Here is a 25,667-nt window from a genome sequence, read left to right as displayed (position 1 = left end):
TACGCGACATTTCAGACTTCGCCGGGGAACCGTAGCGCACCTCATAGGAACGTGTACATTTTCATGACCGATATTTTGGACTTTGTAGGGTCTAAAAATTCGATTTTTCGGTCTAAAACAGACGCCAACTATACCGTGGAGATGTTTTTCCAGTTCATTATTTCGACCTAGTACAGACACGCGGGTGTCGCTGTGACAACCAACTAGTTTCCCATTGCCGTGAAAGGCTCCATTTTGGATTTAAACGGAATCGGCGGGCGCTGACGTAGTGAATCGGTGGGACTAGCTCGGATAGGCTTTGCTATTTGTTCACCATTGTTGCCATTCAAATTAATGGAACACTTTTCGTTGCCATCGAGATGGCCTACAAAGAGCGTGCGCTCGCATCGAAAATGGTACAATGGGACAGCTGCAGCGTCCGCTGCAGCTTGGACGACGCCACCCGCAGTGCGGGGCAGCAAATGCGGCAGCGAGGTGTGGGGGAGTGCATTCGGAGGTGCTGGCTTCCGCTCGCGTATTCCCAAGGGTTACTTCTCAGTCTTTGTGAGCGTCGTTGCCCCATGCAAACTGACTGTTCTTGCTTCGCGCAGCGGGTGCATTTGTTCGCGGCATGACTTGTGGCCGTGTCGCACGGTCTGGCATCGTGACAAGAGTGTGTGCGGAGCACGACTATGGCTCACATACAATCTAATATTATCACTTGTATACACGGAACATACGAGCAACCTGCAATAATTCCTTCGGGTGCTGCAAATATCTGTAATAAAGAAGCAGTGATTTTCACGATTTTGAAAGCCAGTTTTTTGCAGAAAAGTTTTTTTTTTGAAGTTCACGAATTTTTCGGACTGTTACATTATTCGAACCATTTTCAGGGTCCCGCCGGGTTCGAAAAATCGGTCGGTGACTGTACATTATTATGTTCATGAAGTTTATGATTTGAGTTTGGCGCCTCAGATGCTTATGCACCAGTAAACCCAACGCAACATGCTTGTGATGTGCACTAACAGAAAATGAGGCATTGCAACAACTATAGTATTGCATTTTATACGGCACACTTATATTGTATATAACACAAGCCACACAGTTTAACAAAAGATGGAAGCATACAAGATAAATCAGCAATTGTTTGTTGATAGTTCCAACCTTTTACATAAATGTATGAAGAATACTTCACTCATTCAGTGGGGAATTTGCATATTCTGTAAATTGAATATACATGGAGCTTTAAAAAATGCTTTTTAAATTTCTTTAATGGATTGTAGGCCCACCTCTCCCGACACATACTGCAGTTCCTTGTATTTGGAACAATCTCTCTAGCTATCTCTGCCAGCAACCTAACCAGAATTTGTTTGTAAAGAAAATGGCCTTTAGAATTATTCAGCAACCTAACCAGAATTTATTTGCAAAGAAAATGGCCTTTAGAATTATTCTGAATTATCGATGTGGCATACCATATCAGAAACTTAGTATTTATATAATACAGGCTGTGGAGAGCTAGCATAAAACTTGTGAATGTTGAATCTGCACTCCTTGCCCCTCATCTTTCATCTTTAGTGCTTGTCGTTTCAGCTTGAGCCAGCACTGGCAGTTTGCCTACAATCAGTACTTGCTATGAGGGATAGCACATAAATTGATCGAAGCCTGTCCCTTCCATTGAAAGCCACGTGTCCTGTAACTCTGCAGGCTGATGGATGAGTTGGTATGACATAATGCTGGTATGACAGGAGTTGGTATATTGTCTCCTATACACTTCTAGTTGTGTGAAACTGGATGATTTCTCTTCTGCTGTTTTTTGAACTTGAATTTCAAAGAAAATGTGCCTGCTCGTTCATCATGGAGCTAAGCAACCCTCTGACTTTGGCTTTCTTTATTTCGTGACAGCGCCTTTCGTGAACGTGCATGTAAAAGCACGAAATGAGGCTCGCAACAGTTGCCGCTAAAGACTGAGCAGGAGGGGTAGGGGTGTCGTGCCTCTAGCGGCAGCAGAGAGCGCACCTCACTCAGGGAAGCTCAGTGTCTGGCGCCAGTGCGCAGGCAATAAGAAAACGCGCCACCGCTACTCGAGTCCGGCTGTGGCATGAGTTAAACTAGCCTAGTGTCAGTTTGAAACTTGCATTATCTGAACTACCCTTAGCGCGCTCAAAAGTTCAATTCTGTCACTTCATGCTACTGGTTGCATATCCTTCTTAATTGTTCCTCCCAAGTGGAGAGGCTATCAGTAAGTTTGAGCTTGTTTTTGTTTTTCTATCATTTTTTCATCACATGCTCGACGTCATATTCCAGCATAGATATATACTTTCATTTTGTGATGGCATATATTTCTTCAGTGGATGGGGGGGGGGGGGGGGGGGGGGGGGGGGGGGGGGGGGGGGGGGGGTGGGGGGGGGGGGGGAATTAATGCACAGTTATAAGGAAGAGTAAATGAGACACGGAAAACAGATCTGTTTTATCATTCTTTCAATTCATCTCTTCTTTTGTACTATTTTACTTCATTGATCACATGGACCAACTAGCCTGGCTTAAAATTAATTATACTTCTAAATATAGATGTCGGTCTGCTTGTTTTGAAAAGTTCATTTTTGTTCCCATCTCATGTCATAGGTTTGGAGCCCTTGCTTGAGCTGACCATGGAAATGATTCTGGAAGATTTTGAGACCCAGGTAAGGCATGCATTTTGTTACTGGGGCAGTTATGTGCTGTATATATCTGGCTCCATCGCTAGGTACATAGCTGATGAGTGTAATTAAAACTACAAACTGAAGATGGGGCTAATTTTAGTGGCAGCAGTTTTTTTTTTTTAATATAGTAAAAACTCATTAATTTGACCCCTTTCTTTCACTCCACGGTTACTATGCCATTTCCTTCCCTCAAAAACCACTCATTTTTTCTCTTAACTTTTCCTTTCGTGTCAGTTTGTGCATCGCTCAGCAAGGCTTTGCTTGCAGTGTTGTATCAGTACTAACAATTTGCAGCGCTGCTGCTACTGCTGCTGTAGCGGTACAGCAGTGCAATAGTAGGAGTTATGCCTGACAAAAGCCATCTTATTTACATGCAGTACCATTCCATTCACTCTATTCCCAATTTGTGTTTCAGTGTTTTGAGAAGCTTCAGAGAGAAATCCGGACGGAGCAAGGGTTGGGCATTGAGTACGATGAAGACGTGGTCTGTGATGTCTGCCGTTCGGTAGGTTGCATTGCTTGGTCCTCACCCCTGTGCGTTTCCATTGCTCTTGCTAGTTTTACTGCTACCTGCAAGGTTGGTTACATGAAAAGAAAATTGCTGCATTGTATGCATGGCTTTGTGCTGGATTCCACATGGTGGTCTCATACTTGATGGCCTGTAAAGTCTGATTCTTTGTATTCACTCCTCTTAAGGTTAAGCTCTTAAAAAAAAAAAAGGAGAAAAAAGCATTTAGCTTTAAACATTGCCAAGACAAGGGTTGTGGTCCGAAAAATAGAAGCATTGTAGTTTATACCAGTGATGCTACAACTGAGAATAATAGCCACACCTGATACCTATGCGCCACTTGAGTTGCGAACCTAACTCCGTAGTAAAACTCGCGTTTTCATGACGTCACCGAGGCTGCATTTTGATGGATGCAAAACGTAAAATTTTTTTGTTCTGTGCGTTATCAGTGCCCATTAAAAACAATAGGTGGTTAAAATTGATGCACGAGTTCCTTCTTCTTGGCAACTACCTTTTGCTCTTTCCTTTCACTTCCTTCCTTCACAGCATAGGTCAGGCGTCCACTGTGAGTGAGACAGTTACTGAACCTTTCTCTTCTTTTTTTCCCCATGACTACCCTACCACATACATGCACCGTGTGCGCTCACAGTATGCGGTGTGCAATTGTTGCAATTGTAACCACAGGAGTGCATCCATATATTTGCTGGCTTTTAGTGCGCCGCAGCAGAAAAAAAACACAGGCACTGTCTGGTGTTGTCTGGTGCCGTCGTGTCGTAAAATTTGCTGATTAAGTGAGGTGTGTAACGCCATGAGACCACGTGACATGGTCGTGTGGACGCCTGCACTGGTCACGTGATATGGCTGAGCACAGTGGCAAGATCAGTGTCAGCTGGCACATGCACTCGGTTGCCTGCAGACTTCACTTGACAGCTCCGAGTATCAGGTTGTAATAGCACCAAAATCAAGGCCGCGCGTGCCTGCCTTAAGGAAAAATCCCCGTAAGCGGAGAAGGCGAACACTGAAGTATGTCATTGCTGAACCTGGAGTATTAGTGGCTGCACAAGCTTGGAGTATGTGGCACCAATGATTGAGGAGGAGAAGCAGGCTGAGCATCCTTCAGACTCTGATGCTGTCGCATTCTTGACACGTGATGTAATGAAGTGTCCCTAAATTTTTTTTTTTTTTACGAAAACGTCAGATATCCTTTTCAGTGTTTCTACACTCAAGATGAAAATCTAGAGGGCGGTAACTGACTGCAAATACACTTGTGGACCAAGAACCACAGACACAAAGGGCAGCATGATGGGGCAATGAGAGAGCGCATAGTTTTGCTGCACCATAGCAGTCGCAGCAGAGTCATCGTTGTTCATCGTATTAATTCGCTACAACTCTTACACTAACCTGCCCCAGGGGCCAAAATGACAGTGAGTGAAGAAACAGCTATTAATTACATTGCAGTTTCTGTTTGCCTCATGCATTCTCAAACCTGCTTGTGACATCATAACTGCTGTTTGGCTGCTGAAACTGAAAGTACGTTTTAGAAGACATTCAAAATGTACCGCAGTCGCTGTTATAAAATGAGGGTCGTTTTTGACAGCTATGAGCAGGAAAAAAAATGGTAGGGTTTTAATCTACCATATAAACGCTTGTAAGGGCCGCATTTTTTTCCAGATTAGAGGGCCAGTTTTCGGGGTGCGGCCTATACACGCGATTTGCGAAAGAAAAAAAAAACTTTTGAAGTAAAGACACACCAATCAGGAAATCAGCGGCATTTATTCTACGTTCGATCGCCACTCGCGGTGTATTCAGACTTCGAGCTGATGCTGTGCTCAGTTGCACGCTCATCCCACAAGAAGTCGCACAGCACGTCCGCTGTCAACGCGTAGCCGTTGTTCCGCGCTTCCATCACTTAGCAGAGCAGCTCTTCTTCCAGTTCAGGAAACTTGCACGGCCTGCCTCGGAAAGTGCGCTTTTTGCAGCTTGTGTTCCTCAATGCATCCTTTTGGTTGCACCATCGTCGGACGCACTTCTCAGCCACGTCGAATTTCCTGCACGCCGCACACTTGCCGTATTCGACAGCAAACTCTTGGCCGTGTAGCTATTAAGGTGCTTGTCTATCGTGCTAAAACTACAACGCTCGATGGCAGCATGCGAAAGCCACAACTACGGTAGACCACAACTCCCATGCCTTTTACAGCCACAAAACATTGGAGCTGATGATACTGATGCCAATACGGATAGGGGGAGCTCGTGGCGGAGGAAAAAAGTTGACGATGATGATCATGAGCCGCGGCCACTGCCTCCATCCGTGGGCGGCACCTGGAAGCCCCTATGCACATGTGTCGCCTCCGCGATCAAGCGCGCCATTGCTCGCAGCCGGAGCTGGTCGCTGAGGCCACGGCACGTGCATTTCGAAGGCTGTTCCCGCGTGGGTCGTGTGAAAAGTTTGGGTGTGGCCCTTACACGGATATTATTTTTTTCTAATATTTCCTTCTGGTAAACAGAGTTCGGCCCTTACACGCGTTTATATGGTAGTTGGTTTAAACCGAGTAGGTCGTGTGAGAGCACATGAGGCAACAGCGCCTCAAAGGCAACCGCATACACCATCTTATTGTCAGCCGCTATCGGCAGCCACGCACAGCTGCCGCCTCTCCACTCCCCACGCTTTGATGGAGCAGCTGCGCAAGTCCTCTGCCGCTGGCGCTCCGTCAGAGGCCAAAAGTTGAGGCTTCACACACCCTGGTCTTTTCCAGCTTTGCTGGTGAAGTAGTGCCTTTCGCACTAAAAATGATCCAGTTATTCAACGATATTGATTTGCTTACAAATGCAAGGGGTAACTTTTCGTACTATATTAACAGTTATAAGCACTCGTGTTACATTCCGGTAAAGCGGTATTTACCATATGCAGGTGAATTCCATGTGGTCATTTGTGTTTACTATTGCCTTATACATGCGCCATTTTAAGAAAAGCACTATTGAGCTTGCTGTCTTTGCCCATTTAAAGGGGCCACTGACACATAGTTAAGAACCATGCGGACAGTGTGTTGTGTAACCATGTTTTTGTATGTTTTCTTCTGTTTTACTGCAGCCGGACTCGGAGGAAGGCAACGAAATGGTTTTCTGCGACCAGTGTGACCTGTGTGTGCATCAGGCCTGCTATGGCATTCAGCGGATTCCGGAAGGTTCCTGGGTATGCCGTACCTGTGCCTTGGGCATTCGGCCACCCTGCGTACTGTGCCCTGCCCGGGGCGGAGCCATGAAGAGCACGAGGTCAGCGCTTGGCCTACACATTTTTCGTGCGTGCATACCCAGCATCAGAAGTTTGGGGGTTTGGGGGCACTCGAGCGACTGAAAAGAAAAAAGGAACTTTTTTTCGTGTAGCTTTGGCACACAGCTGGAATTAGCAGGTGCTGTGCCGCATTCGCACAGGTTGCAGATCTTGATTTTAGGTTTACACGCAACACCTGGGACAAAATTCATCTCAGTTTTCTGTAAAATATTCAGCACTGGTTGAATGCTCAAAGAGCCTTGTATGATACACCATATTTCAAGTGACCATCTAGTGCTGCCAGACTTACCACTGATAATGTGGACTTGATAATGTGGACAGGTGCTGTTACGTCTTAATGGAAGAGTGTGATGATGTGGCACTTGCCAAACAATGCATTATTAAGGGATTGGGAATCCATTTCATCAGCATAGTTGTCACCATTGCCTTGACAAGGGTTGGCAAATTAGGTGCTAATCTGTTCTTTTGTGTCAATTGGCAACTTCTGTAACAGTAAAATTGGTCGTTTCTGTTAAAGATTGTTGCTGCTACTACTGGGTTTTCACGATTATTTTGCTTGAGGCCAGCATTCTTAGCTTGACAAGATATCTAACATCTGCTGTTTGTGTGTGCCACATTGTGTGGCCTGCACCACTTGTGTGGTAGTGTGTTGGTCTCAGTTCAACTTTGGCCAGCATATTTACCATATTTACTCGCATATAGGTTTTTATATTTTATTCAAACTCGCGGTCTGTCCAATACACGAATCATAGTCAGGGTGATGTGCAAACTGGGTACAAACTCAGAAAAGGAAGAGAGAGCGATGCCAATGATGCTACTATGGAAAGTCCTGCATTCTGGCCACCTTCAAGCCTTCACAAACTTTGGCAGTTCTCACGATTACTGCAAAAAGGTCTCGCACACCTCTTCCTTTTCTTTTTGAAGAGCCACGCAAAATGTTCTCAGATAACACTGGTGCGAAGATTTTTATTTATTTATTTATTTATTTATTCACATTTCCTGCAGCGCCATGAAGGCATAATTGCAGGGGGGGTACAAACATACAATTTTCAAAGATACATCTTATAGCATGCGACATGGGCTCAACCTCCGGTACAAAAAGTTACGCAAAATGAAAAGGATCGTCAATGTGAAATCACATCAGTCAAAGTAAGGAAATGGAGAAAGCGAAATATGAAGGGCGGGAAAGAGTATCCAAGCACATAAAGCACATCAGAGGTCCGACAACATTGCACGAAACTTTGCCTCGCACTGGCATTCGATCACAGAATGAGGCAGCTTGTTCTATTCATTGATGGTATGTGAAAAAAAAGTGTGTTTGTAGGCATCAGTACGACACGTCATTTCACGTATCTTCCATTCGTGGTTGCAACTTCTTGATATAAAATGTGGTGGAAGCAAATAAGTTTTAGAGCTAATCGCAGTTTTATTGCAGTAAATCACAAAGAAGCCAATGACAGCGTGTGATTTCGATTTCACCTAAAAAGTGTCAAATGCTGGGAAAGTTAGCAGGAGCATCTCTCCGGTGATGAGTTTCTCATCGCTCTGCCACAGCTGTTGCACGTAGTGTGCTGTGCCGGTTGTCTTAATTACACATTGGCAGCTCCAAGCTCTGTTGGTTGACCACTATGACATTCCAATTCTTTTCTTTTCTGGCCCTATTTCACCTATTTGACATATCGACCAGTATACGACTAGATATGGCATGTGCATGTTTACCTTGAACGCTGACTTCTTTTTTGCAGGAGTGGCCAAAAGTGGGCTCATGTGAGTTGTGCCCTGTGGGTGCCAGAAGTGAGCATTGGCTGTGTTGAGAAGATGGAGCCCATCACAAAAATCTCTCAGATCCCAGTAAGTGTGGGCTCATTTTTGTCCTCGTTGGCCTTGTGTGGTCGATGCCTGAGCCGACGTATGTATTCATGTTCCCCCTCCACAGCCTAGTCGTTGGGCCCTGACCTGTTGCCTTTGTCGAGAGCGGATGGGCGCCTGCATTCAGTGTTCCGTGAGTGAAGCAACTGAACTCATTTGTGCCTCTCACTGGCTCACATAAGCCTTGTCATAGTGAAGGCGATAAATTTAAAGCCATTCTGCTGCTCGGGATTGTGGAGAAACCAGATCATAAATGTTTTCACCAGATAAACTACTCAAAATGAATGCACAAAAAGAATGCCGGAGATATATGCTGTGGCATAGTTATTTCGCTTTTGAGTAGTTTATTCTTGCCATATTTACAGTGCGTGCATCTGGAGAAATGTCATGGTGTCCAGCTTTGTTGACATGTTTTCAGAAATCAGGTGCTGCCACAGTGTTGAAAAATATCTTTGTGTGGTTCATGGCTGTTTGCAGGTAAAGGCTTGCAAGAGGGCTTACCACGTCACCTGTGCGTTTGAGAACAGCCTTGAAATGAAAGCCGTCTTTGATGACAACCCTGATGACGAGGTTAAGCTCAAGGTGAGTTTTCTTGTCCGTTTATTTGTTTAGTTTCAGCTCACAGCCACCAGTGCCGTCATCGGAGGCCTTGGACGCCAGGGTAGGAAGGCAATTTTTCCTCTAGAGCCCCGTCATGGGCATTGCAGGAAAGGTGGGTATTGGAAAGTGGCGGTGACAAAGGACATGCTGCTGGAGATTTCCGCCTTTTCAGATCATAGAGAGTTTTTTGTGCATGTGCATACATGTGTGCGTGTGTGTGCATGTGCACAGAGAGTGAGAGAGAGAGAAGAGGAAAGCAAGAGCAGCAGTACTTGTGTCTGTATTTTGCTTCCTGTCTGATTATTAGCATGCCTCATGGCTGCTCCTTGCTTCGCTCTGCTGCCGCAGTCGTACTGCCCCAAGCACAGCAAGAAGAAAGAGGTGCACCGAAAGGAGGCGTCATCGGACGACTCGGACAAGAAGGCAAGCCCCACCTCCCGGGAGGGCCACCACCAGCGCGAGATGGAGATTACCAGCGAGGAGAAAGAGAGCGCTCGGCTGGCCAAGTACGGTGGCCCTGTTCTTATGTGCCGATTTCCTGTTGCATTTGCCTTGTTTGTTGTGGTGCCAGTGTTTCCGCTGTGTGGAATTAGCGGGCTGGTGTGCACTTTTATATGCCTATTAAAGTGCACAGCGTGAACTGGATGAAGCTAGGTTGGGGCTGAAATCATCTCAGTGATCAAGACTCAGCATGCATAAAATGCAAGCATTGATCACAAGATCTTTTGTGTCTATGCAGTCATGGTGTGTGAGCATAACGCTTCTTGGCCAAATTCTGTCAAGTAACGTGGTATTAGGTGCCCTTTATTTTTAAGGCGAAAGCCTTACTTGCCCAATTGAGCAAAAACCCATGTGTGCGTGCGTGTGCGTGCGTGCGTGCGTGATAATACACTATGGTACCTATAAAAGATCGCGTCCTCATGCAGATGGTCGGCGCATCCGAATGCAACCTGTTTCGGCAGTTGGTGGCGAAGGGGGTGCGGACCGCGGTAAGGCGGCGACGTGTTCACAAAGTTAGTGGGTCGTCAATGCAACGGCTTTGAGGTAGACTTGCAAGCTGCATGGCATCGGGTTACATTGCGCTGCCTAGTGGGGAACGGAAGGGGCGCCGCGGTGCCGCAGCGGCAGCTTCGAACAGCCGTATAAAGGCAAGACGTTGCCAGCTGCGTGTTTTACTTTTTATGCTTTCTTTTTGCATAAAAAGCTAGATTTTCACAGTTTTCATGGCTTCACAGGCACGACAGAACAGCGCAACTCGAGGACATTGCATACAACAGCAGGTGTGAGTGCTCGCAGCAGCACAGATATGGGAACAGAGATGCAGGAACAGGAGCGCAGTACTGTAGTATGTTACAGTATTGGTGATGCAAACACAGCTGATGCGAATTCTTAAAATTCCCTGGCTGAAATGCAATTTATACAGTGTGCAGAATTTCGGGTGTTCCGAACACTCTTCAGCAGTCCTTAGAGTGGTATAAATGTGGGAACTGTGATTGCATACGCAAGCAGCACGGTCCTGACATCGTGACGCCCCAGTCACCAGCCGTGCAGTACGCACCGCAAACACTGAGCAGTGGTGTACGGCCGTAAATAAATCCTGTCAGCCTTAGAGAGATTTTCGTGAACACATTTCTTTTGCTTCAAAATACGATTTTATTTTGTTTATGACACAAGTTTGTAAGATAGGATTATTTTTTTGCAATTCTATGCGATTCATATCAGCGAGATTCCACTGTATACAGATATCAGGGCACTCAATGGGCATTCTTGAGTGGTAACTGTCACAACTTGCATCACTCCGCTCTTGGGCCTGAATGTGCCATTCTGATCCTGCACCTTTCGCCAGATCAGTATTCTTATGACACCTGCAGAAATTAGGCTTGCTGCATTAACCTAATTGCATCTCACCTAGCCCAAGCTGCCCTTGCTATCCGTGTGAGCAATCTAAGGCTGCTCAACATGCAGGCATTTCCCTTTTTTTTTTCTTCCTAATAGCAGGGTCAAGCCAAAGCTGAAAATATTGTCAGAGCCACTAGGAGGAAGAATTCACATTTAATGTAAATTCATGAGAGTAGACAGAGCACAGACTAAAAATTTGTCATTCCTTGACATGATTTTTGTGATGCCACATCTTTTTTCATTATACATGGTGTGACATCCAGGTAAACTTGTGCGTGTTTGTAAGTGTTCGTTTTTTATCATTGTGGTTGATTCGTTCACAGTGCAGCCTGCATTTTGCAGGAGCCTGTAAAACAGTCAAATGGCTGTCATTGTCTGTACCTATCTCTACTCTAAATCTGCTGTTTACTCTCTCCCTAAGCCCCGTTTATTTCTTTAAGAAATGCATAGAGTTCCCATGTCCAGTAGGCTCCCCTTAGGGCAAACTTGAAAGGACCAAATTTTTTCGTCTTATCTGAAGTTCGTCTTTACAGATGTGTTCCCAAAAAAGGTATGAGAGCGTGATAGGTGTGCCCTAATATAGGTTGCATGAAAACATAAATAAAATAACTTTTCAGAGAGGGGATCATTGCAAATAGAGCAGTGCATGAAGTGAGCTGAAGACTGAGAGCATACTGAAGCTCAGGTGCTTCAGTACCGATGGCAGATGCCGGGGCTAGCAATAGTCTTTTTTTTTTATATATATATATAAAACCACCTACTACTACTACATGGCACAAGCTCACACTATCCTGCTTGCAAACAGCATCGATCTGGCTTTCCTTTCTTGCGGTCCCCCTTTTTTTTTTTTTTTCTCACTGTAACCCACAGCGGCTGCCATTTTTGCATGTCTTTTTTTCTGATTTTGGTTTCCATCCTGCTCCAAGCACTTCGAAGGTGCCCAGCAGTGTAGCCGTGCATCTCTCTGTCTCAATCTTTCTGTGCAGCATAGCTGTTACCAACTCCATGAGCAGGCACATCACACGCTGCAGGCAATGCACGCGGCGCCGATATCTGGCCATCTTGCATCGTGATAATGTGTGTTGTGAAGCCACGTCGGTTGAAAATGCGGCGCAGCCCCTGAGTTTTTAGCCCGAAGTCAGCGAGTAGGTGCACTTTGCACGGTTGCTCCTTGTAGTCTTTTAGATCCGACCATGCACCAGTGTAGGCGCAGTAGTGTGTAGCCTTTTCTGCACCCGCAAGAAAGCTGCCCTCCAAGAAATTGCGCTCCCTAAAGACAACTTCCTAGCAATTTTGAGCGAAGGGGTGGACAAGCTACATGTGGGGTCTGGTTTCTTGTGTAGAAGCATTCTATTTTTTTTTCCCTTCCTTAACAGTGTCGCACAGACGCCCTGTGAGTGCCATTGCACAGGCTCACGTGATTCACGGTCACCGTGAAAGTTCATCCTAACTGAAGGACATGCGAAACAGCTCATCTTAAGCACATTTTTTAAATATTGAGTCTTATGGGAAGCCAGCCAATTGGTCTGGCATTTTTAATCTTAAAACGGGTTTGTCTCAAATGGAATATACTGTAGTATTTGCTTTTGTCGTGTTGGTTCCCAGAACCTCCTGCTTGTGTGGGTTGTCTCATTTGGATGCAAATTTGTAAGGAAAGTTTGCTCTAAGCAGCACTTATATACAAAGATGGGCTGTGGTCATAATGATGACTTTAAACTTACTAATTCCTATTATTAAAATAATACGAGAATATTTGTTTAAAGCGTAAAATAAAGTACAAAATAGACCATGGTGGTGGCGGTAATGGATTCTTAGTTCTTGCTTGCATACACTCGCAAGCAGTTTTCTCGTGTGTAGGCCTCCTGTTTCACTCACATGCTAGTGCCTTTTTCATCGCAAGAATTATAAGAAGTGCCAGAATGAGCTAGGAGCCTTCAAGCTGTTTTACCACCGCTTTTGGGATGGTGCGTGCCACCAATTTTGAGCACTGTTGCCCTACAGAAAGTGTGTCGAAGGCTAAACTGCTTAGTTTCCCGACTTGTCCTGCTGTGCGGCGTTAAAAAAAAAATGGAAAGCTGTTCATGAGCCTGGTTCCTCTGGCAAGCAAAGCAAATCAGCACTTTTCTGAACAAGTGGAACTTGGCATTGGAGATATTGGCACAGTCTTTTATGACGAGTACAGCTCGAGCCTATGGGAGGAGTAATGCACATATTGTAAATCTGAACTCGTATGCTTGTGCTTAATGTCATTGTGTTGGCATTCTCTCTTTGACTTCGTCCAGAATTCAAGCTATTGAGGCTGAATTCTACAAGCATGTGAGCCTGAAGGAGACTGCGGAAGCTGTGTCGGCAGACCCTGTGGTTGTTGACTTCGTCTTCAACTACTGGAAGCTGAAACGCAAGGTGTGTTTAGAGCTTTTTTCTGCGTGCTTTGCAGCGAGCGGGACACCCTTCAAAGCCGGCTTGTGTCAAGCCACGTGAACAGCTGTACTTTTAAACTTCCTGGCATTCATGCACTTACCTTTGCTTCTCTTGCAGTTCAACTTATCTATGAGCAAAAAAAGAGAGATTGAACACAGGAAGTGTTGTTTTTGTGTGTCACTGAGGTCATTTTGAAATACTGCCACATGAAAATTTTGTCTGCTGGTACCTAACAAAAGACTCGTCTGTGGCGATGTTGACAATTTGGTTTACAGCAGAAAACAACACTGATTAAATGTTTAAACTGCTACGTGCAAACATACCCCATACTAACAGTGGCCACAGTTAGCTGAATTCCAATTTGCTCTAGTTCACAAATCATTTAGTAAGGTATTCCGAGGTACAAGACATTACTACAGTGGAACCTCGTTAATTCGAAGTCCGTCGGACCGCAAAAAATCAACGAATTAACCGGGTTTTCGAATTATCAAAAATGGACGAAAAACGAGAAATAAACGTACAAAACGTGGCTGTATCAACACTGCACCTTTACTTCGCCTGAAAAAACGGTCACTTGAAGTAGTCATCGATGCGCGACTGCTTGGCGTGGTAGTTAGCCGCACCGTAGGCTGCGTCCTCCAGTCTGCTTACAGTGCGCAGCAATTTGCTGTTACCGCCGCTACACTCCACAAAACTGCGCACAACGTTCAGCGACTCGACGACTGCAGCTAAAGCTGGTGCTCGGGCGGGCTCAACATCGCCTTCACCTTCGCTGGAAGGCCCGTTGTCACATATTTCTCCTTCCAAGTCGGCGTAAGACGTTTGGGCATCAAGTTCGGCGCTCAAATAGTCCGCAAAGGTCAATCCGTTGCTCCCGCCGCCGTTTTCTTCGTCGAAGTCGGTCATGCGCGCACACAATAACTCTCCTTCATCATCCAGTGTGCAGCTGGCATCAGATGCATCCTCGGGACTGTCATCTTGTTGCTTGGAAAAACCGGCGTGCATAAAGCAACGCCTGATCATATCTCCCTCCACCTGCTTCCAGGCGTACACGATTAGGCAAATGGCACCCAGTAGGTCCACGGAATATTGCTTACCGTTGTCATAGCACAACAAGATCCTTTTAGGTAAATGGCAGCGATAAATCTTCCTCGCTTGCAGAATAACGCCTTGGTCCATAGGCTGCGACACAGCTGTAACATTCGGCGGCAGGAAGACAAGCCTAACTGCTGTCAAGTTCTGGATGTCGGTGTGGGCTGGGCAGTTGTCAACAACAAAAACAATTTTTCGTCCCGCGGCAGCAAACTTACGGTCAAGGTGCCTCACGTACTCCTCGAACAGCGCTGCCGTCATCCAAGCCTTTTTGTTGCTTCTGTACAGCACGTCATCTTTAGGAGGAAGTCGTGCGTTCTTGAAGCACCGAGGCTTCTCCGCTTTTCCTATGATCAGCAGCGGCAGTTTGTGACTGCCGGACATATTCGCACCAAACAGAATGGTTATTCTGTCCTTGGGTTGTTTTTTTCCCGTGACTACCGCATCCTTTGGGGCGAACGTCTTCGTAGGCAGCATTTTGTAAAACAATGCGGCCTCGTCCATGTTGTAAACATCGTCCTCCGCGTACTGCTGAAGCAGCGGAGCCAGTGTATGCTTTTTCCAATTCTCGACAACATTTGGGTCGACGCTCCCGCTTTCGCCGCACACTGTCACGAATTTGAGGTTATTGCGGTCTTTAAATCTGGACAACCAGCCGTTGCTGCACTTAAATGCTTCATGGCCCAGCCGCAGTGCAAGCTCATCGGCCTTTTCGCGCAGCAGCGTGCCGTTCACAGGCAGGTGTGCTGCATTTGCATGCTGAAGCCACTTTATCAAGGCGTCTTCAACGTCCGGATACGTAGGAAAACCAATCCTTGTCCGCTTCGTCGAATGCGTTTTCCCGTAGGCCTCGAGGATCTTCGTCTTATTTTTCAATATAGTCGAAAGGGTCGATAAAGGCACCTTGTGCTTTTCCGCCAACTGCGTTTTGGAGCTCGTCCATTTTTCAGCCTCCTCAATTAGGCACACTTTCTGGCAGAGAGTCAGAGTTCTGTACTTCGGCATTTTCTTAACACCAACACCGCGCACGTGGTCAAGAACTAGCAGAGCACAGTACTCGCCTGGTCGCGGTACCGAACAATAAAGAACAACGAGCAGTGCCTGCCACAAGCGAGACAAACAACAAAAACGGAAACGGAACCAGAAAAATTTTGACCTAGTGGCACCTGCTTGTTGCTTTGTCAACTAAAGCTAGCCTCCAAAACCGGTGCAGATCACTGAGGCACAACAAAGCACCGGAAACAGGAAGTTGATTTAAAGTGCCGCCTGGCTTCCACTCCGGCAACTATACTGGCCTCAGAGACTGGCACAAATCACGGAGGCCGTGGCTTAAATTGACGTATTATCCGGATGAGGGCGCGCTGGCTGTTCAAATTATCTGGCAAAATTTGCATGCAAACTGTTGGGACCGCCGAAAACCTTCGAATTACGCGGGATTTCGAATAAACAGAGTTCGAATTAACGAGGTTTTACTGTATTAGCATTTCCTGCTCCAGCTAACGTTTGCCATTGATGTAGAATGACACATGTTTTTTATTCCTTTCATTCTCTCCTGACGATTAAACATTTCTGTGGTTTTGTGCTCTTGCTATACAGTATATCAAACACAGATACATAAGTTTTTGGCTGTGCTTTTGCCTATATTGTACACTTCACTTGCAAAAAAGAAATGAAGAAAGTTGCAGCAGCTTTGTGCAAAAAGGTGGCTAATGTTACAGGAAGTGGTGAAGTCTCATCTGAAATCTGCATTTTGTGCTCTGCTGACAGGCGAACCATGACAAGCCGCTTTTGGCACCATTGAAGGAAGAGACGGATCGCCTGGACAAGTTGGAAGAGAACAGCCTTTACTCACGTGTCAAAATGTTTGTTCATCTGAGACAAGATCTAGAAAGGGTACTGTAGACTCCCATGATCAGAACCCTTTGCATTTTGGCATGGTGCCTGTGTGACCACACCTGTCTTTTGCCTTTGCTTTCTTTTTTCTTTTTTGCAATAAACTTGATGCTCGCAGCTGGCTTTCTTCTGCCTTGTTTCTGGTGCTTTGTGGCTTCTCGTCGTTGCTGTCACGCTTTTAGCCTGTCTGGCTGCTGCACTGCTTCCCTTTTATTTTGTTCTTCATCAGTGATGCTGGCCTTGCTTACTGTATGTGCACACTGCTAAAGCTTCTGTGCATGAGTGCTTTGGGCTCTGGTCTTTTAATGATCATTTGATTCTTGTTTTGGGGGCTTTTGTTTTGCTTTTGGTGGCATGGTTGAGCTTCCCTATGAGGGCACCACTTGCAATGAAGACTTAGTGCAAACAAAGTACGGTTCCGCTGCAGTGCACATTAAGACTGAGGCCGAGCCTCAGATAGATTGAATGTCTGCAGTCACAGAAACTAGTTACATTCAACAGGCAGGCGCTGCAAACAGTCCTTATTGGGAACATACATGCGCGTCTGAACCTTACTGGCTTTTGCTTTTCTTTTAAAAACGACCGCGGTTACATGAACATGAAGGAAAGGCAAAAAATTTCACTGGGCATTTACCTCCATGTTAATGCAAATTGCAGCAATAGCCATGCTGTGGGGGATGCTGATGCAAAATGATGTCAGTTGCAGCGGGAGGGATATTTGGGAGTCATTGCGAAGTAACCCTTCTAGTAGCCTCTCCAGTAAATTTGTGCAGGGGTGTGGGATTTCAGTTGCATTTATATCGTTTGCCGCTATAGTCGTCATAATGAACATGCAAACACTGAATGAATGCCAACAATATCGCAGCCCTACAACAGTACGTGCACGGTTTCAAGGTGGGAAATTGCGGTGTGCAGCCACCTGCTTTCACAGTAGGCCTCGGTGATGGCAGCATCCAACAAAGGCATTTAAAGGGTCCCTGAAAAGGGTGTTTGAGGTTGGCTATAAAATGCTCGCATTATGTAGAGTACAGGCCAACGAGCGCTCATGCCGCATACAAGACCTCAAAAGTGAGCCGATAATTTACAATACAATTTTTACAACTCCCACTTCCGCACCTAGCAGCGACCTGCGGTGCTGTGCGTTCGCCCGAATCCGCGCTCGTTACGTCATGTAGCGTTACATCAGCAGCGGACTGCTATCATTGATTCATGTGTGTCGGCAGCCTGCGAAGGGGGCGAGTGCGAGGGGCCGGCGGAGGAGCGCCGACATTTCGGCGTGCAAACAAAAAGTGACGAGCGGTGAAAATTCAAATCTTGACTACAGATAACTTAGCTTGCACAAAACGCATCTCAGAAATTCTTGCTGGAGGATATTTGTGAAGCAGCGTCCTTCAGCATCCTAGGCACATCGCATCTTTGTTGAGACCCCTTTCACATTTTCTTTAAGACAGAAAGCTGGGTTAGTTAGTGTTTAGATACAGAGGACATGTATGTAGTAGTTCTAAATAAAAGGGACGAAGGGAGAAAAGGCACCACAAACACTAGACATCAAATGACTTTAATCTCAGAAAACCATGTTATTAACCGGTTATTTAGCCCTCTCTGGGCCAAATAAAAGGGGCACTCAGTTTAGCATAGTTGCAGTACAAGAGAAAGTGCCTTTGTCGGACTGAGAGGACACAGCAGTAGCGCTATATAACAGGGACAAAGGGAGAGAAGACAGCACAGACGCTAGACATCAACTGACTTTATTCTCAGAAAACCACGCATTTATATAGGCAACAGTCACGTGCCAAAAAGTATCAACAAGCAAGCCACATGCGCGACGGTACCTCCCAATGAAGTTCTTGTATGGAGAGGTGCCATCGTGCCGGCGCCTTTGGTGTACTCTTCACTGAAAGGCTGCTGCCAGTCACAGTCCAGCACAGACAGGGCCCTGATAAAAAAAAAAAAAACTGACAGCCATAGAGCATAGTAATAGTTAATATATTTAAAAGCGACCTTTGATACTAGCTAAGCCTAATCACACACCACCGGGTTATGGCAGTGTGTTAATCGTGATGTTCATGCTCCTCACGTTGCTTTCTAGCCAAGGCAGAAATGAGCAGTGGCGTGTAAATGTGTCAGCCAATTTAGTAACTTCACTGGGCCAATGGCGGGCCCAAATATTGTGTAGAAAACACACCATGGAATGCTGCCTCACAGAAGTTCAATCCATTACGTCTAGACCACCTAAACGTGTGACAGTCATGTTCGTTGCAAGTGGGTTCAATTTAAATGCATGCAGGTGGTAAAAGCTGTGGGGTTGAATTGGAGAGAGAAATACGTTCCCCCCCCTCCCCCCATTTAATCGCGGCTGACACAGTTCAAAACCTCCGGACCCCACCCCGTGATCGCGTGTGCTACAGAGCACACGCCGACCACGGCGAGCCTTGCTCTGACGGAACAAAGGAACGACACATTGCCTGACACAAACAGGCATTTATCGCTACAGCAACAATAACGCCAGCTAGCAACAAAATACGCTAATGAATCAAGGTCGTCCGACTCACCAGCAAGGTTACGAGCGAATGTTCCCCCACGCTAGGGCAAGGGATTCTCCGATGCCAGGCAGGGCGAGGTACGGGAGCCAGTCTTCCCGCTGCTTCCTCGCCCCGCTGGCGAAGAGCGGAGCCGCGTGCGAAACATCCGCTCGCGCCAATTATTCCAGCCTTCTGCCCTCTCCCGCGTGCGAGCTGTAAGCAGTCTCTCACGCTGCGACGCTGTCGCCCTCTCTCGTTAGTTAAGGTAACTAATAACAGAATGTGCCCCTCCTCGTGGCGAGGCGAGGCTGCTGCTGCACGGAGCCTCGTGGGAAAGCAAACCACAAGGGGAAACTGCGGGAGGTGACACCCCACAAAGCAAAGCAAATGCTTTCACGCGCTCCCCAGCTATTATTTTTGCAGCCTTGTAGATTCTCTCTCCAACTTTAAAAATTTTGCTAATTGGAGCTGCTCGGGCAGTGCCATTTGAGCAAATTTTTTATATTCACTCTCTGAACATAAAAATTATGCAAGTAGTTCGTAATTTTGAGATGTGGACAATTATAGACAATCATGCAGCTCATTTCTTGCTAAATCAAGTGTTATCCCAGTTTAGGAATGCCCCCCCCCCCCCCCCCTTTTCTCTTCTTTTTTTAACTTTGAGAAGGCAGGAAAATTGTGCAGAGCTGGTAGATGTGCTAAGAACATCAACATGCCAGCTGTTGCGGTACATTGTTGATGTTTATGTAAGCAGCAGTGACAGTAAATAGGCTTACATTTTGAAGGCATGTCTCATGTGTTGCTTCAAATCTGAGTGGGGGGGGGGTACGAAAAGAATTGTTTTAGATTACGTGTGGTGGATGATATGGCGAGAAAAACTTAAAGAGCAGTGCTACAATTATGTGGTCCTGCCTGGACAAAGGACCACACTGGCCCAGAAGCAACTTAAAACATCAGAACCTTTTCATTCCTCTTTGTGTTTCAGTACTGACATAGCCTTGTGCATGCCTAGGTTCTAGTTAAAATGTATTGTTGAAATCTAAAGACACTACCGCTATGAAAATGCCATGAGTTCCCGCAAGAGCATGTTTTCATTACTAATAGTGTCCAAAGCAATACCAGTGCTTTACAGTGAGACATGTTATAGCGAATTTTACTGCCTTATATCAGAATGTAGCACACCGTTTGAAAGCTGCAACTATGTGTGATAGAGTGGTTTAAATGTCAACTTTGCATGCTGCACAAAACAGAAAGAAGTGTGGATTTCGTTCTTACCAAGGAACCGAAGCAGCTCCAACAAATACTAGTGCCTGGCTGTCATGTAACTTTGTGCAAAAATGTTGTTTTAGTTCCTTGGTAACTGTTGCGGTTAAGAGGGCATGCCTTGTCTTGCTCTTTTCATGCATGCCAAACTAGCACTGCAGTTGGCCCATTGCACCTGACACTTCCAGCAGCCTAGCTGAGTAATTGGTATTTAACAAGATGAAGTTTTAAATGCCACATTGAATGGCTGCTAATTTTTTTTATTTGGGAGAAGGCGGTTTATTACAGAACCGTGTATAGAAGTAGAGAAATTAGCTTTGTCAATGGAAAATACTAAGGAGCTCTGAAGAGGAACTGGCATCTAGTTAAGCTTTCCTTTTTTGTTCGAGGCCACTCTGTTGTGAGTTTTTTTTTTATTATCTTATGCCCCTGCCGTGTGGGCACTCTCAATTGAGTTCTAATCTATGCAAATCAAACTGCTTGTCGAGGACTGCTACACGGTAATTTTCGAGGGTGCTGGACTGCAATCTGACCCATCTTTAGGCAGCGTTGAGCAGATAGACAAAACATGACATAATAACAGCATTTTTGTTGAAATTTCATATGCAAGATTGCTTTGACAGAAGAATATTTGCGTAGCAAATGTTTACTACGTACACAGTAGACAGTGCAACCTTTGGCTGCTGTGTTTGCAGATGCTATGTTTTACAGTAGCATTCCACTGCCACTGCACTAAATGCAAGCATCTTTCTCATCTAGTATTCACAAAATAAAGTGATTGACATTTTGTAAATTGCAGAGCACTGCTTTAAACTTAACTAGTTGTGCTTTTTGGGCCAGAGACTTTAACAGTAAGCGTCAAGTCGGACTGTGTGGCAGTGACATGCATTGACCGTACTGGATAAGTTCAGTGCACATTGCGCTGTTTGAAGATTGAGAGAGCCCAAGTTGCAGGGGTACAGCAAAACCTCGTTAAGAGGCCAGTAAAAATGTCCCAGTTATCCAAAAGTAAAATAGTCGAATGTTTCCGAAAAAACTGCTCAAAACTGTTTCTTTTATAGTAGGTTTTTTTTTGGTGAAATCCTGGACGATGGACGAGTCTGTTTTTTAAAACCAAAACGTGTGGTAACGGCACTTATGCACAGTTTGATCAAATGCTTTTTTACGTGCACATGGTCGCCAGCGTTTAAGAACTGCTCAAAAAGTGATAAAGGCCTCTGCAGCCTTTTTTAAGTGTGACGTGGCAGCAGTGGAGCCTGTCTTAAAGTGGCATTGTTGCTTGAAAGGCTCTACTGCACAAACTGCGAACAGCACTTGACAAGCGCACCAGTTTCTGTGTGCCAATATAAGTACGGAGGAACTTGGAAGCACACAGATAGAATAGCGGGAAGTGTGTTGGAGCTGGAACGGCGAGGCACCTTCTGAAAAAAAGCTAGTGACATGCCAATTGGCATTCGAACAATGCGCAGCTGTGTTCAGCTGGCCGGCTGATGTGCGAGCTCAGAGAAACAAAACCGGAACTATATGGTCAAACTATTTGGCAACGGAGCCCTTTGATTTACATCATGCCCGCTGTTGCAAGCACATCAGAGATGCATGGGCAACACTGCACCGTGTAAGCTTTTAAACAATCACTTTCTGTGCCGGTCATGCCTCGACATAGGGGCCCCATTGGGAGGCCAGTCCGGATTAACTGGTGCAAGCCCAGCTGCATTCAAATTAGCGAGCATTCAACACCATAAACTTGCATTGCCGTTGGCAGGAACCACGCCAGTGGTGCAGTGCAAATTCTTGAGGTTTCCGAATTGTCAGTAGGGGAGGGGGGGTCCAATAAACTAGGTTTTACTGTATTGATTTCTAATCAGTGGACGAGAGGAGTGATTACATGTTGAAATTTTCCGCCAACTAAGTGTGAGGGGGCGGCCAAAAGTTAGCTAAGTGGAAGAGATGAAGTTTGTGGGGATAAGATGCCTGTGGAGTGGCACAGGACAGGGTTAATTGGAGAGGCACTCATCGGTCACTCTGCATTCTCTTTAAGATGCATTCAAGCAGTTATTCCACCTACCTGGCCTCATAGGTTTTCGTCACCAATGTATATCCACCTCAAAAGTAACACTCTAACACAACTATTTTGAGTTTGTTCTGCTTGCAATAACCCCATCAGTCAGCACTGAAAAAAGCTAGACTGTTGTAATGTACTGAGAACAGACACTGCAGGGGACAAGAACTACCGATAAGGACACAACACAGACCAGCATAAATTACAAAGCACTCATATAGAGGCAAATACTAAATGCCATTCATGACGCTTGCAGAAAGTAAAAGTCTGCCCTATTTGAGTGCTCTTGGCTTGAAGCACTTTGTTGTCAGCATATTAGTCCACTTCATTAGCATTCAGTTATTTTTCTCTTCCATCCATATATTCAAATGATAACATAATGTATGCAGCTATAGTCAATGTATTTTGATAGTTTGCCATGTCAGCATTACAAGAAAAAGAACACTGTAAAAACCCGCTTATACTACCAGGATTTTTTCCCGATGGTTTTGTGATAGGCGACAGCACGGATTAATCTCGGCGAGATAATGCGAACATGCAGAGCACCAGTCTTGAAGGTCAGGGGCACGTTTCTTGACATGAGGTTAAAAAGCTTGCAGGACAGTGAGTGTGTAATGCGAATGTTAAGCGTTAATGTTTATAAGTGTTAGCTGTGGTTTTAGAGGGGTGAGACATTTTCGCTCCTAATCTTGAGCTCACCAAATCATTTGGGGGTTTGGAGGTCCTGCTAGAGGACGTTTTACAGTCGAGCCGACATATAACGGCGCCACTTAAGATGAACTTTCGCTTATAACGAACTAGACCTGCGCGACCGTCAAAATATACATTGTTTCAGTGGCACAAAATCACACATATAACGAACGTCATTAAGCCCTGCTGATCGGTTACAGCAAACGGACGGCGTAAACCCAGCGTCGCGATGCGAGATAACCTGCCTCCGACCCCTTTGTGCGCCCGGCGCGCGGCATGTTTTCCCGAGCCTCATCTCAGGTGAACTGCCCGCCCCGTTTCGTGCCGCTCTCAAGAGAGCTACCCTTTCCCCGCCGACGCGCCTTCCAAGATCGTCCTCCCGCCCCTCGTCGCAACTCCACTCCCCTCTCCTCACTCTTTTGCAAATCTGCGTGTGGCCTCTGCAATCAACCGCGCCGCCGCTGGTGCCGATCGCGGAGGCAACGCTCCGTGAAGCAGGCCTTCCGTGGGAGCCAAGAGGTGGCTGCACTGACGCTCACAGACGCCCCTCATTGGTCTCTCCGCTGGCGCTGTGCACCTGTATCTTTAGCTTGATTGCCGCCTGTGCACGTTGCACGTCTACCCCATCGCGCGCTTTTGTCACTCTTGTTGCGGTACGGACGTTTCGTTGGCTTCGCTCAAATCTGAGCCCTGATTGTAATTCAGGATGGCAGACGGGAACACCATGCCCATTTTCATTGTATTCAGCAGTAGAGATGATGAAAGCGGACTTGGCGGAGGTGACGGCCATTGGCGAGCGGAACTGCTTCCGTAAGGCCGGCTTCGGAAGATGACAGCCTGGAGGCGATTTGTGGCAGCGTGTCGTCGACTCCGACATGGGGGTCATGACATTGGTTGGAATGATTTTATTTCTGTCGATGACGACGCCGACACCGCAGAACCGTGCACGGACGAGGGCATCGTTTCTGAAGTGCGGGACGAGAATGACGCGGAGGAATCAGATGAGGATGAAATTTCGGAGCCAGCACCCATAAGCACGCCTGTTGCAATTAGCTACAGAGAGAGCCTCAGACAACTTGTCTATGCCAAGGGCGTCGGCAGTAGCACGCTTCTGCTTTAAATAAGCTGGAAACCTCCCTCATCGGATCTGCGCTGCAAAAACAGACGTCCATCACGGACTTTCTCGCAAAGAAAAAATTTTGTGTTTTGACAAGCAACTGTCTTTAAAGCTGTGGTCCACTTACTACGAACTTCGGGATCTAACGAACGGGCGCCGCGTGACGCTCATGTTCATTATAAGCGGGCTCGACTTTATAGCGTTCTCCTGTGCTCAAGAACTCGCCGATTTTCTAAGTATACAATAGCACAGCCGTGCGCAGAGAAAGCCACCGCCACCGGAACTGCCGACAAGGGCGCACACTGGCTTGGTGCTCTGCCAGGTTTGCCGAGCACGCCATCCCCAAGGCAGGAGCTGTCTTAAAAAGATAAACATGCCGCGGTGTTAGGTTCACGCGGGGGGTGGCGCAAAACTGAAGAACGCGCTAAGTAAAGTTAACACTTAAAAAAAATAACTACAAAGTGGGAGGTGGGTTCATTACACGAGTAAATACGGTTTATGCAGGTCCTAACAATTTTAATCCCAAATTTACAGTTCTGGATTCATTATTATTCAGCGCTATCACCATCAGGTTTCCAGCGAGAGGAGGCTCTATGTAGCAGTGGCATTGGTTCGTAGTTTCGATATTGATGCACTTACATGCCATTTCACCACACTGACACCGCAATGCCCACATTATCGGAAGCAGTATGATCACACCTCACATTATGTCAGGTACACAAAAGCAGTGCTTGCCTGCTTCTAAATGGAAGGTGATCGTAGCTGCTAAAAGTATTGGCACCGCACCACTCACTGTTACTTGGCCTGGATGTGGTAGGGAAAGCCTGTGGTTGCTGCCGCCAGACGATTGAAACGGGCCTCACCAGCCGCGCTCTTTAGCTGGATCGCAGATGCTTGGGCAAGCATCCCCAAGGAGCCCATAGGTCGCACTTTCAAGAAATGCAGGATATCTGATGCGCTTGAAGTTACCGAAGACAAGTTTCAGTGGAAAGATATATCTGACAAGCGGCTCTTGGAAGACAGTACACCTGAAAATGATTATCAGTGAAACGTGGAAGGCAGTGCAAGTAAATGCTTTCGTTGGGCTTTTTTTGGTCACATTATATGTGGATCCCCAAATGACCCCTCATTTTATATGCAGGTCTGTATTATACACAGGTTTTTACAGTAATTTTAAGCCCACACAACAAGGCTTCATTACTGCAGCTGGTGAAAAAGCAGTGAAAAACAAGTGCTGTTGCTGAAACTATCACAGATGTGTATCTTGCTGTGTAGTACTGATTAATTCCAGATGCACATTGGTTTTTCTAGGGTTCTGTTTTTTGGTTTGTTTGGGGTTTGTTTACCTTGCTGTCAGTACTGAGGCTGCCCCGAGTAAATGGTTAGATACCGTATTTACTCGAATGTAACGCGAGGGGTGACTTTACGTGCTGCCCAGCGGAAAAAAATAAAACCACGAATGTAACACGAGGCAAAACAAATTACCTTTAATAGACATCGTGGCCAAAATGTTTACTCATCTTCCTTGCTTTTGGAGGCCGAGTTCTCAGAAACGGAGTCCTCCTTTTTCGCTGTCGAAGTCTCCTGGTAACTCCTGCCTTATCGATGTTTGCTGCAGAGAGAACCCATTCCTCTTCATGAATGTTTGGGCCCACCCATGAGATGCTCTGAACTTCCCATCTCCCGAGCAACGTCTCCAACTTTCCAACGGATCATCTCGACACTGACCCCCATGAGACGGTTGCGCTGCTCGATAACAAAGTCCGC

General features: G+C 46.1%; 1 protein-coding gene across 3 annotated transcripts in view; it reads left to right on the top strand.

Annotated features, from left to right (window-relative positions):
* The window catches only part of rno (PHD finger protein rhinoceros), a 50,605-nt gene that overhangs the window by 20,820 nt on the left and 4,118 nt on the right, over positions 1–25,667 (top strand). For all 3 annotated transcript variants that reach the window (XM_077662834.1, XM_077662833.1, XM_077662832.1), the window contains exons 8-16: positions 2,602–2,660; positions 3,094–3,183; positions 6,275–6,456; positions 8,221–8,326; positions 8,412–8,477; positions 8,822–8,926; positions 9,293–9,450; positions 13,126–13,246; positions 16,124–16,249. In XM_077662834.1, coding sequence (XP_077518960.1) covers positions 2,602–2,660; positions 3,094–3,183; positions 6,275–6,456; positions 8,221–8,326; positions 8,412–8,477; positions 8,822–8,926; positions 9,293–9,450; positions 13,126–13,246; positions 16,124–16,249 — 1,013 coding nt within the window. The remainder of the gene's footprint in view (positions 1–2,601; positions 2,661–3,093; positions 3,184–6,274; positions 6,457–8,220; positions 8,327–8,411; positions 8,478–8,821; positions 8,927–9,292; positions 9,451–13,125; positions 13,247–16,123; positions 16,250–25,667) is intronic.

Source organism: Amblyomma americanum, chromosome 4 (genome assembly GCF_052857255.1).
Source record: "Amblyomma americanum isolate KBUSLIRL-KWMA chromosome 4, ASM5285725v1, whole genome shotgun sequence".
Taxonomy (NCBI): Eukaryota; Metazoa; Arthropoda; class Arachnida; order Ixodida; family Ixodidae; genus Amblyomma; species Amblyomma americanum.
Note: the sequence above shows the minus strand (reverse complement) of the source record. Positions and strands in the feature narration are given on the sequence as shown.